General features: G+C 45.9%; 1 protein-coding gene across 1 annotated transcript in view; it reads right to left on the bottom strand.

Annotated features, from left to right (window-relative positions):
- IL6R (interleukin 6 receptor) overlaps positions 1-12444 on the bottom strand; it is a 35172-nt gene extending 22728 nt beyond the window's left edge. The window contains exons 1-5 of the mRNA XM_006861724.1: positions 12201-12444; positions 10942-11065; positions 7873-8054; positions 7266-7432; positions 6104-6245 (exon numbers count right to left, since the gene is read on the bottom strand). Coding sequence (XP_006861786.1) covers positions 6104-6245; positions 7266-7432; positions 7873-8054; positions 10942-11065; positions 12201-12444 — 859 coding nt within the window. The remainder of the gene's footprint in view (positions 1-6103; positions 6246-7265; positions 7433-7872; positions 8055-10941; positions 11066-12200) is intronic.
- Positions 12445-13082: the final 638 nt, after the last annotated feature.

Genomic DNA, 13082 nt, shown 5'->3' with positions numbered 1-13082 from the left:
TGGGCTTCCCATTTCCATTTGTCCTTCTTTCTTGCCCCTTCCTGCCTCTGAGCTTTGTTTTGGGGCAAATGCTGCTCTTTTGGACTCATATGATCGATTGCACTGAGAGGCTATTATTCACTTTAGAGGCTGAAAGTTGATCCCAGTGGTGGTTAAGTTTCAGGATTGAAGGGTGTCTAAGGGTCACAGTTCCCATCAAGGCAGTCACAAAGAGAAGGCTCCATAGGGTTTTCTATAGTTCATTTTTCAGAAGATTCCAGGCCTTTCTTCCAAGGTGCTGGTGGCAAGATTCAAACCTGAAACCTCTTGGTTAGCATCTAAGTGCTTAACCATCTGCACCACCTAAGGACTCTTGGCCTTGTCCGTTATTGTTATTGCTGTCAAGTTGGCTCAAACTTATTGCGACCCAGTACAAGGTTTCTGAGGAGTGGCTGGTGGGTTTGAACTCAACCCTTGTGGTTAGCAGTCCTATGCTTATCCTATAGCATCCTACCAGAACTTCTGTCCTTACTTAGCAAAATTTAAAGGTGGCAAGCTGATTTGGTCCCCAAAGTTCTTTTTGAATTTTTACAGACCCAAAAAATCCCAAAGTCTTAGAAACTCCAAGTTATGGCAGACAGACTGGGCAGTCAGGGAGGGTGTGGAAGGAGGTAAGACCCAGTAGAGCAGTGCAGGGAAAACTGAGTTCTGATATGGAGACAAACCAGGGGAACAGAAGAACAGGCCCATGTACAGGTGCTGGGCCAGATTCAGTTCAGCTGGAGGAAAGAGGCATGTGAGAGAAGACCACGTCAGCAGGGACAACCCAAGAAACTTCTCTGCACCAAGCTCAGAAATTTGAACTTCAGCCAGAAAGCAAAGGGAAATCAGGGATAGCTGACTGTAAGTCGGCGAGAAACAAACCCAGGCTTGTGATTTAAACAGAAGCCATCTTTCTCCCTTGGAGCCACTGATGATTCAAACTGCTGACCTTGCAGTTAGCAGTCCAACTCGTAACCCACTAAGCTACGAGGGGCAGGTTATTTTAAGCATTCTGTGGGAAATATTAATTCATGATTACTAAGGGCTTGGGGGCAGGGTGATGAAGGGATGGGGACTTATTGCTTAAGGGGTACTCAGTTTCTTTTGGAGATGATGAAAAACTTTTAGCACTAGAGAGTGGTGCTGGCTGCACAACATAATTAACATCACTAAATTGTACACTGAAAAATGGTTCATGTCACTAGAGCACAGGGTAGGGGCAGATACTTCATAGTTCAGGTGTTGGGGAGGGCAATGCACAAGAAGGGGGAGGGGTGGAAGAACAAGGTAGCTAGGAGAACTCTGAAACAGATTTGCATGAGCTAAAGGGGACGGAGCTAAATAGTAATGCATGTTCCACCTTGGAACAACAGGGCTCTGTGATACAGGGATCGAGGCACAGTCTGAAGTGGGGAAATAATACTAAGATGATTGATTATCTTATGAATATTGGTTTCCCTTGCCTGCTATTGTAAAATAGACACTTAAGTGGGATAGAAAGGAATGTCAGGAAACATGATTACAGAAAGCTTGTAAGCCCATCTTCAGCCTATATCTGATTGGAATACCTAAGAGGGGTTCTAGAACTTGCCCAAAAAATAGGCCTCTTGCAGAGTCTTTGCAGAGTATAGGACCTTAGGTGAAATCTCAAACCCCATCCAGAACCTTCTGAGGTGGGACATTCCCACTAGAAAGGACAAGCAGACCAGGCTGGAACAGCTAGAGTGACAAGAAGATACATCTTCAAAGAAAGATGAGCAGGAAAAACCCAAAACAAAAATGGCAGTATGATTGGCTACTACAAGAATAAGCAAGTTGTTCGCCGGGAAGACATCAAGACAAGCAATCAAGTTCCTTCAGGACAAACTCCCCTCTAAGACTCAAACTCAAAGGGAACACATGAGCAGGCATGTAAACCTGCTGGTACCCATGTTGGTCTATGGTGAGTGGAAGAGGGGGAAAGGCAGCAATGAAGAAATGGGCTGAATTCAGCCATGTTCCATAGACTTCCATTGACCTGGAGATGAGAGAGAGAAGAGGAAGGGCAGGTTGGTCCAAAGTGTGGTGAGACCTGGGGATCCTTGAGCCCATGGATAAGGACATAGCCACTGAGGGCTAGAGCTGAGAGTGAAGCATCCAGGTGATATGAAGTGAGGGGAGACTCACAAAAACACCCATAGTTGCAGATAGTACCCATTTGACCTAGCCTTGGTGGCTTGATAATCAGAACTCGACTAGAGGAAGATTAAAAAAAAAATTTTTTTTGATAAAGGAAATGAGGGTAAATTGCTAAAATTTGATGAACTTGACCTATACTTATGGATGTAGTAGCTCAAAATACCAACTGAGAGGGAAGGAGTCTTCAGATGAATTATCAGTCCTATCCCCTCTGTATACAGGGTTGATAGGGACAGGGAATTTAGACATTGGCTACCTAAAACGAGGGGGCGATAAAGGCACGAAGTGAGTGGCTTACACGTTTTCATGAGGTCAGGGAAGATAGAGTCCCCACTGAATAGTTTTCATCTTGTCTAGATGGGTCTGGTGAAAAGAGATGGGGATAAGATTCTTAGGATTCAGTTGCGAGTAATTGTTATCATGACAAATTGCAATTGTCACAATTGTAAAGTTAGAAATTTTGTAAAAAAAAATGGGGGAGACTTAATCTTACAGTCCAGAAACAGAGGACCCTAGGACCATCAAGGGAGAAGAGCACAAGCGGAATGTGGGACCCTATCCAGAGAAGCAGCAACACCAGTGATAAGGACATGGAGAGAGGGCGTAGCTGAGGACTCTAAATTCATGGAATTAAAGGGACTGAGAGCTGGTGGCCAGGAGGCAGGCTTGCAGAATGTGCCCTTTGGTGGTTTAAATTATTATATATGCCTGAGTGTTTAAAAAAAAAAAAAAGAGCTAAAATGAATAGAGTGAAATACATAGTGCATGGAGGGGATTATAATCATTGTAAATGAAACAAAGTATATGATTTATTGAATGTAAAACTGATCTGCCTTGTAAACTTTCATTCAAGTCACAATAAAAAACTTTTTAAAAAATGGTTCATGTGACTATTGTTGTATGTTTTACCACGGTAAAAAAAATTTTTCTCATCAAGAATTCTGTCAAACTGGGACAAGGGCTAGGGCATTTCTAGCTTGATGCCCAGGTTCCCAGCCCAGGCATTGAGTGGGAGGTGGTGTCCTTTACTGGGAGGAGAGACACAGGGAGGGACAGTGATGTGTTTAGTGTGAATCACTCAGTGTGTGACACAGGTGGGAGGGGCTGGGTGGAGTGGAGAACTGAAGTCAAAGCTCTAAGGACAGATTTGGCCGGAGACACAGGTTGTTGTTGTTAAGTGCCATCAAGTCAGTGTCGACTCATAGCAACCCTGCATAGGGTTTCCAAGGAGTGGCTGGTGAATTTGACCACCGATATTGTGGTCCAGTGCTTTATCCCACAGTGCTGCCACACCAGGGCTAATAATAGTAATGCTGCCATGTGCCAGGCCAGTGCTAAACACATTCCACCTCCTTTAGTCCTTACAACAGCTCTGTGAGCCAGGGTCAGTTTTGATTTTCTGTTGTGTTTCTGAGGCAGTTGTTATTATTCTCACTTGACAAAAAGGAAACGTGATTCAGTTCAATCACGGACTGTGTAAAGGTCATCTATACCCAAGTCTGTGTAAATCCAAAGCCAGTGCTCTGAGTGACCAGACAATGCAAAGGGGTGAGGAACAGAGCAGAGGCAGGCCCAGAAGAGCATAGAGAAAGTGCCTGCACTTTCTCTGGCCTGTAGGGGGTGCCACACTGAGGAGTACACATACCCAAGATCTTTTCAGAAACACGCAACCAAGTGCTCTGTAACCTGCAGAATTTCCCACATGGAAAGTGTGAAGAAAGAAACAAAATGAGCTCCTCAGGTTGGGATGACCAAAGTGCCAACATGTAACCCAGCTGCCTTGGAGCTGACGTCAACTCATATGAGTTAGGAGAATGGCGCTTCACAGGATTTTAGAAGTAAGTCTCCAGGCATCTCAGGGTAGACTTGAATCTCCAACCTTTCCGTTAGCAGCTGAACATATTAACAGTTTGCACCACCCAGGATCTTCCACAATTGACATTTGGGAAAAACAAAAAACCCACAATCAAGACTCCCAGCAACCCTAGATAGGACAGAATAGAACTGCTACTTAAAATTTTCAAGACTGAAAATCTTTATGGATGCCAACAGCCTCATCTTTCTCCTGTGGAGCAGCTGGACTTACAGCTAGTAGCCCAATGCTTAGCCCACAGTGCCATCTGGGCTCCTTACACTTGATATTACATGCACTCAATTAGGATGGCACCTAAGTCCCATGCCCACTCCTCTAGCTCTTCGAGGACAGGAAAGACAAGGATCCCAAGAGTAAAACCATGAAGGAGAAAAGGTCAGCACATCACATCATCTATCCTGGGGGAAGAAAGCATAGCTCATAGAAGTCTTCTCTCTGAAGCCAAAGTGGGAGAAAGTGGCAGGGGTGTGGAAGGACTGGCCGGTTGATGTCCTCTCGATCCTTTTTTTTTTAATACCCATGTACTGATTAACTCGAGCCCTGGTATGGCACTGTAGGATCAGCACTGGACTGCTAACCAACTGTAAGGTCCGTGGTTCAAACGCACCAGCTGCTGCTCAGAAACCCCATACTGCCACTGAATCAGAACCGACTCAATGGCCCTTACTGACAACACTAACTAAATATTTTTTTATTGCCTGTTATTTAAGAACGTTTAATTTGGTTCAACAATGTTGCTAGATGTGGAGTCCCTGGGTAGTGTAAACAGTTAAAGTGCCCAGCTGCTAATCAAAAGGTTAGAGATTCAAATCTCCTCAGAAGCGACTTGGAAGGCCTGATAATCTATTTCCAAAAAACAACAGTCACTTATGGAGTATAGTTCTACTCTGACACATGTGGGGTCATCATAAGTCACAGGCAACTTGACAGCCACTGGTACTGGCATGCTACTGTGATACAGAGCTGACACAGAAGCCAGCCTAGAAATCATTCCACAGTCCAAACACTGCGGTAACAAAATGGGTTGCTTCAAGGGGTAGTAAACGCTCCATGTCTGGAAGCCTTCGAACTGAAGCTGCTTGACTACTCTCTGGGTTGTAGTTAGAGATATTCCTGCATTGAATACCAGTCTGCTGAATTCTAATCTTTCATAATAGGGAGTCAGTAGATAATATCTTCAGTTGTTTTTATCAGAAACAGAGCCATGTAAGCTGCTTATTTAGAGTGAAGGAAGGAACAACAGAAGAAATAGAAAACAGAGTTAAGTAGCTTCCTCTAAAAAGCGTGACTACAAATGGGAAGGGTGGGGTAAGGGGTCATTGTTTCGTCTCTCTGCCAGGGGTATATAATTTGATAGAAATTTAGTAACTCAGAAAAAACTCTAATGGGTTTAAAAAAAAAAAAAAAAAGATAACCACACAGTTACTAAATTTTCTGTTTCTAAGAAATATTTAATAACATGGGTAATGTTCAAAATATTATATACACACACATTAATGTACCTAAGTAAACTGAAAGAAGTATGCTAAAAAGTTCTTTGCATGGCAAGAATACTGGTGATAATTATTCTCTTCATGTTTCTCTGAAATTTTTCATATTCTTTAACAAACATGCTAATTCCAATCATCCCAAGAGGCATCACATCTTTTAAGATAAAAAACATCAGTAATTATAGCAGATTAAATATGGCTCTCATCATGTTATGGAATTGGTTTGCCTACCCCTTGAGCCTGGGCTGGCCTTCAAGGGCCCCAGGGAGCATCCAGGGCCCCCGTACCAGCTCGCACCAGTCAGACAGATAAGTGAGCCTTCTTGGGCCAATCAGACCCAATGGCAGCTGCACTAGTAATTCAGGCGAGACTAGCAGAAGCATGGCCTAGCTGATTTATTTTCAAATCTCAAGTCATATAAATGGTCAATGTTTTAAGTCATTTCTTTTGGGGTGACCGGTGAGACTTACATAACACTACATAACAGAAATAGTATCAGAGATGAGACATCCCCTTGTCCTTCCACCCCCCACCACAGTACCTGTCCAAGGAGTGCCGATGACCTCTTGGCTCCACTCACTCCACAAGCCATGCCCAAACTCCTCCTGGGCCCGAACCTGGACCACATGCTTCTTGCCACTCCACGCATCACTGATTATATAGTGGTTCTGGTGGTCCTTGACCTGCCAGTGGGAGGCACAGTGACCTTGGGGCGGGGTCCTGCTGAGGCAGGTCCACAGGACTATGACTGTTCTTGGCAACCTCCTGTGCTTTCAGCTGGTCCCTCCCAGGGTCAGGTGGGTGACCAAGCTGCGAAGCGATGCTCCAAAGACTCACACTACCCTGGAGGCTCAGCCATGGGGCTGCCCTCAGGGTTCCATAGGCTGAGCTGTAAGGCACTGCCCCACCCCCTGTTGTTGTTAAGTGCTGAGTCTATTCCTGTATAGAGTTTCTGAGGAGTGGCTGGTGGATTTGAATCACCAACACTGCAGTTCAAACCAACCTTGTGATCCAGTGCCTGTCCTAACAGAGCCACACTAGGACCCCTAGTAGTTATAAACTCTTGGCAGCCTCATATCTTTGATCAACTACATATTTAGAGCCCAAACCTCTTCCTAGGTCAGTTTCTCATTTAAACCCTTCCTTATAAACAGGACTATAAAGAGATTAGCCTGGTAGTTTTATTCCCATTTTATAAATGAAGTAACTGAGGCTTAGAAAAGCAAAGAGATTTATCCAAGGCTATGTGGTAGTAAGGAGTCCTGGTGTGGCACTGTGGGCTAATGCATCAGACTGCAAAGTCATTTGAACTGCAAGGTTAGTGGTTCAAGCTTACCAGCTGCTCCTTGGAAGCCCTATACAGGGTCGCTATGGGTCGGAATCGAATCGATGGCACTTAACAACAATATGTGGTAGTAAAGGAGCTCTGGTAAAGTAGTGGTTATGAATCGGGCTGCTAACCCCAAGGTCAGCATTTCGAAACTACCAGCTGTTCCGCGGGAGAAAGATGAGGCTTTTTGCTCCTGTAAAGATTTACAGCCTCGGAAACCCTGTACAGGGTCGCTATGAGTTGGAAATGACTCCATGGTACTTAACAACAACAACAACAACAATGTGGTAGTAAGTTATAAGGCTCAAACACCTTTTAACTACCCTCGAGGTGCCGGGGCAGTTTTTCGTCTAAAAGTGAAAACTGAACTTACCATCTCGGTTGTGAATGACTTTGACTGTTCTGCTCGGTATCGGAACTGAAACTGTAGCCGGTAGTAACGAGAGTTCCAGGAAGGAGGATTTTGCCAGGTGACACTGAGCCAGCGGGGGTTTCTGGGCATGGCGGTGACTGTGATGTTGACCGGCGGGTCGGGCTGCACTGTGGGAAGACAGCATAAATCCGATGCAGAAGCAAGTAAGGTGCAGAAGAGAGACCGTCAAAAACTCTGCCATCCCCCAGCCACATCCTTTCAAGGTCCTCATCTGCCATAGTCAGAACTTTGGGCAAACGTAGCCCCAAAGCACCAGTTCACCAAGCCCTTCAACCAGCCCATTTCTTTGCCCGCCAAGAAGTCTATCTAATCTCCAGTTACCATCAAGTCTATTGGACTCATGGTGACCCCAAGTGTGTCAGGGCATGACTGCGCGCCACAGGGTTTTCAATGGCTGTGAACTTTCAAGAGTTCTCCAGGCCTTTCTCTAAGTGGATTCAAACTGGCAAGGTTTTAGTTAGTGGCGCACTTAACCATTTGCCAAGGACTAGCATTAACTTTTTTTTAAAGCAGATGGAGGGTAGGAGGTTAGGAAAAGCTTACTTACAGATATTTAAATCCTTAAATTGTAGGATTCCACTGGAATTATGGCCTACACTGTTGGCGACACACAGGAACAATATGTACCAAGAGCTGTCTCCCTCAGGAATGTTCAACTGGCAGGAGAACTTCTGGCCTTCCTGGGAATACTGACAAGGCTCCTGGAAGGATTTTACCAGGCTGTCGTGACTGCTGGACACAAAATAAGGACAGGTTTCGAACATCAGTTTCCATACTTACTCAAGAGGGGAGAGAGAGTCAGGACCACTCAGACTGGGGAGTTTAACACCAGCCTGCTTATTAACTCTTATGCGTGTCTTAAACAGGTTCTTCAACTTCTCCGAACCTTCATTTTCTCATTTGAAAATGGGACTATTGATAGAAACTACCACAAAAGGTTTTAGTTAGGATTAGGAAATGTATGTGAAACATGAGCAGCTGGCAAGGAGATGCTAAACCTGAAGGCTCTGCCAGTCACTTCAGCATCAGATGTGGGGTTCCTGCTCAGTGCCAGATCCTGAGCTCTTGGCATGGTAGAAAGGGATCAAGAAAGGCCCCACCCTGGCCTCAAGGCACTGATAATAAAGCCTTACCCTCAATGACTACAACAGCCATTCCAGAAACATGAAATGCTAGTTAGGGATTGGCAGAGAAGAGAGCATTTCCGGCAGGTGAGCCCAGGAATAGATGAAGACATACAGATGAGTCAGAAGGCCTGGAATTTTACTCATTTGTGACATACTTGTCGATTAGCCAGCGGCCCATTTATGGAAAATAGTGCCTCTGGCAGTTACTTTTTAATGGCTGCATGAGCTCTCACAGTGGCAGTGGAAACTGTGATGGTGAATAGAAACTGTTTATTGGTACCACCCACTTAAGTGGCACCCAAGGCACATACCACACCTGTCATACCCTAGATATGCCTCTGGTGTGGGCATGGGAGGCCTCCACAGCCACCAACCTCTAGGTGGGATCTGAGTCCAGCCCACGGAAGAAACCATGCAGTGAAAGCAGCTTCCATCCCACCTAAACACTGGGAAAGTGGCGTCATCACTGGTTTACAGGTGAGCCCTTCCCCACTCCACCTACAGCCCCTGTCCTAAATCTTATACCCTTCATGCCTCTCCCAAAGCTCCCAGCACAGTGCCTAGCCCATAGCACCAAATGTTGGTCAAAGGAAAGAACAAGCAAGCTCATTCTGGTGTAAATGTGAGAAAAAGCAGAACATAGAGCTAGCTGGGTAGGACCCCAGGGAACTCTGAAGTTTCTGAGGTGCTTGAAGTCACTCTCCCTCCCCCTTCCTCAATTCAAAGGCCTCACTAACCAGTGATAGTGGGCAACCCAAGAGGTAAGTGGAGGTCCCTGAGGCTGGTACAAGAAGAGGGTGTGAGCGAAACACTTTGTTCTTTCCCTGACTGTTAACCAGTAGCACAGGAGTGTTCTGAGGTATCTCCTGAGTAAGCTCTCTGTGGGCTGGTCTGGGAAGCTGCCAGGCAGTGTGGAACATCCTGATTAGGGAAGAATGCCTCCCAGGTATCAAATAATCAAAGCACAGCTTTGGGTTGTGACTTCTAGGCTTCACTACTTGAGAGGGAAGCAAACCATCCAAATGGCGGCTGTACCATTTGCAGATGGGTAACTTACATATTTTTTCATAGTGGTCAAGATACAAAACTTACTACAGGCCATCTTGAGACTCTAGAGACAAACACAAGTGGATGTCACACCACCTGTAGATTTGGATACTCCAGTGGCTGATGGCTCACATTCAGTTATAAGCATCTGAGCATAGGAAACCTGAGTCACGGATTTGTTGTTGTTGTTAAGTGCGGTCAAATCAGTTCTGACTCATAGTGACACTGTATAGGGTTTCCAAGGAACAGCTAGTGGGTTTAAACCACGAATCTTATCGCTTATCCTACAACTCCTGAGTCATCGACTGTTGTTGTTAAGTGTTGTTGAGTCAGTTCTGACTCATAGGGACCCTGTATAGGGTCCTTTCCAAGGAGCAGCTGGTGGGTTTGAACTGCCAACCTTGTGGTTCACAGTTTAGTACTGCTCCTACAAAGCCACACCAGGAGTCATGGATAGAGTCAGGTCAAATGGCATTTGTTTTCGGCATCTTCCACCTTCTCCACCTCCATACCTGGACTCTCCACTTTGCTGGCTGGGAAAAGACTCTCCAAAAGCCTAGTGATCCCCAGGCAGGTGTGGCTTTCTGCCCCATGGTATCGTATCACCTCAGCACCAGCACCCTTCCCTCTCCTCAACCCCCAACACTTCCTCTCCAGCCTTTATAATGAAAATAGCCTGAGGTGCCACTCAATCAGACACTGATAGGGTTGAAGGCATTACCCCCCACCAAAGAGGTCTAGAGCAACACCTCAAGCCTTTGGACTTTGAATGAATAGATCAGACAGACTGGGGTGATTCCCAGTGTAGCCATTACTACCTGGATGCTCTTAGACAAGTTAGTGAACCTCAGTTTCTTCTTCTTTTAAGTGAGAAAAATAACACTCAAGTCTCAGGACTATTATTATGGTTTGAATGAGTTAATGGGGCAAAGTTGATGGCACAGTGCCCAACACAGGGTGAGCACATAAATGTAATTCTCACTGCTCTCTCATTCCCTCCTCATCATATCTGTTGTTCTTGTTAAATACCATCAAGTCAGTTCCAACTCTTAGTGACCCTGTATAAAGTTTTTGAGGAGTGGCTGGTGGATTTGAACTGCCACCTTTGTCCCAAACACAAAAACTTTGGGATTTATGGCCTGCTTTGAACCCACCCTAGCACTACCAACACTACCAACACCATTCTGGAGGCCTCAGTGAAGATGGCGTTGGTTGGTTGGTTACATGCCGCAGAGTCAGTTCCGATTCATAGCGACCCTGTATAGGGTTTCCAAGGCTATAAATCTTTACAGGAGCAGAAAGTTTCATCTTTCTCACAAACAACAGCAGGTAGTTTCGAACTGCTGACCTTGAGGTTAACAGCCCGACTCGTAACCACTACACTAGCAGAGCTCCTTGAAGATGAAGTAGACATTAGCAAAGGGCAGCCCCCAAATACTTACACCCTCTGCACTGACAACACGGTCTTGGTTGTTGGAGAAGGGATGTTCCGAGGGCTCCATTCACACCAAACACTGCTGATGGGGCTCTTCTGGAAGCAGGAGATCTGGGGCTTTTCAGGAGGAACTGAAACAGCATAGCACAGCAGGCATGAGGAGGTAAGTCTCCGCACTGAGAGGGCACTTGGCTCTACCCCTAACCTTTAGCTGGAAATTGTAGATCAAAAATCTCCTTATTTTAGGTTGAAGACTGGGGTGCTGGGCAAGGGAAGGGAAACCAGACAGAAAAGAACAAGGACTTTGGAGTCATACAGACTTCACTGGGTGGCCCTGGTGGTGGGGTGGTGGTTATATGCCGTCGAGTCAGTTCCGACTCATATTGACCCTGCATAGGGTTTCCGAAGCTGTAAATCTTTATGGGAGCAGAAAGCCTCATCTTTCGCCCATGGAACAGCTGGTAGTTTCGAACTACTGACCTTGAGATTAGCAGGCTGACTCGTATCCACTATGCTACCAGAGCTCCCTGAATAAGTCTCAATCTCTCTTTAGTTTCCATACCTATAAAATTTATAAATAATACTACTGCTTTCCCTTCCGGGTTACTGAAAAGAATGAAATGAGAAACCAAGTAAGAAAATGTTTAGCACAGGGCTTGGCACACAAGGCGTCCAAAGCTCTTCTTCCTGTCCTTTCATCTAGAACTGAGGGAACGAAGAACCTGTTAATTTTAAACATTGTTAAATGCCTTGGAGTCAGCTTCAACTCATAGTGATCCTTCATAGGGTTTCTGAGGTTTGATAGCTTAGCATATGCTGCTACAGTTTTAAACATCATAGGCAAATGTGTATATGCGAACATACATATACACAGACACATTCATTTAATCTTTGCAGTGATTCTGAGGTAAAGTAATAACATTAACCTTATTTCACCCAAGAGGAAACTGAGGGTCAGAAAAGATAAGCTATATGTGAAGGAGGATTCAAACCCAGGCTGCCTGGTTCCAGGTCCCTTGTATTAACTTGTTTGCCATAATCTCTAACAGGCCTGCTGTGGCATTCCTTACTGGCCAGATGCCTCCTCCCAACAGGAATCTCCACCAGCAAACTCGCTGGCCTTTCCCCAAAGTTCTTGGGTCAGAAAAATAACAGGACTGTAAAGGGTCAGGCAAGGAATGTCTCTGGAATGCACAGAGTGTTTCTTACATGGGGCTGGGAGCTACCCGGAAGCTGTCTCCCTGGGCTCTGAAGTCACCCACTCACCCTCCACAATCAGGCGCAGGGAGCCAGCTGGGCGACCATCCTGGTAGCAAGAATAGTTTCCAGAGTCACTGAGATGCACCGACCTCAGAAGCAGCCTCCTTCCCAGGCCAGCCTGTCTGCCTTGGTGTGAGTCCACAATCTGGTTTCTGAGTACCCAGTGAACTGTGCCGTTGTCTCCTGGTTCCACGTCTGGGCAGGTCAGGGTAACATTGGCCCCTGGCCGGCAGGTCAGCACATTGCTCATCACTTCTGGAGATGGGAGAACACATTCTGTAAGCCTACAGTAACAGGAAGAGGGGACTCCATTCCTGATTTTGGTCTACCAGGCCTTGCAGACCTTCATGGTCTCATCTCTCCCAACTCCAACCTTGGAAGGAAGGAGTCCTTCCCTGCCCTCTAACTCCCACCAGTTCTCACACTCAACTTTTCCTACCCACCCCATGCTAATTCCTCAGACTAAGAATCTCTACTTAAAGGTCTTCCCTGTCCCTCCAACTGGCTTTGTTGTTAAGTGCCTTTGAGTCGGCCCTAACTCATAACAACCCTGTATAGGGTGTTTCCAAGGATTGGCTGGTGGATTTGAACCGCCAACTTTGTGGTTAGCAGTTCAGTGCTTATCCTACAGTGCTACACCACGACTTCCTACTGTCTTGCTAAGTGCCGTCGAGTTGGTTCCGACTCATAACAACCCTGTGTAGGGTTTCTGAGAAGCAGCTGGTGCATTTGAAGTGCTGACCTTGTGGTTCGCAGTTCAGTGTTGGTCCTATGAGAAGTCCGACTAGCTTAGGCCTCCATTAAGTGCTACCATTCCCGTGGTGGAGCCCATCATGCACTGCTGTACAATCGCCAATTCCACGACTGTCTCCCCCTCAGGACTCGAAG

Source organism: Chrysochloris asiatica, unplaced genomic scaffold (genome assembly GCF_000296735.1).
Source record: "Chrysochloris asiatica unplaced genomic scaffold, ChrAsi1.0 scaffold00042, whole genome shotgun sequence".
In the NCBI taxonomy this organism is placed as follows: domain Eukaryota; kingdom Metazoa; phylum Chordata; class Mammalia; order Afrosoricida; family Chrysochloridae; genus Chrysochloris; species Chrysochloris asiatica.
Note: the sequence above shows the minus strand (reverse complement) of the source record. Positions and strands in the feature narration are given on the sequence as shown.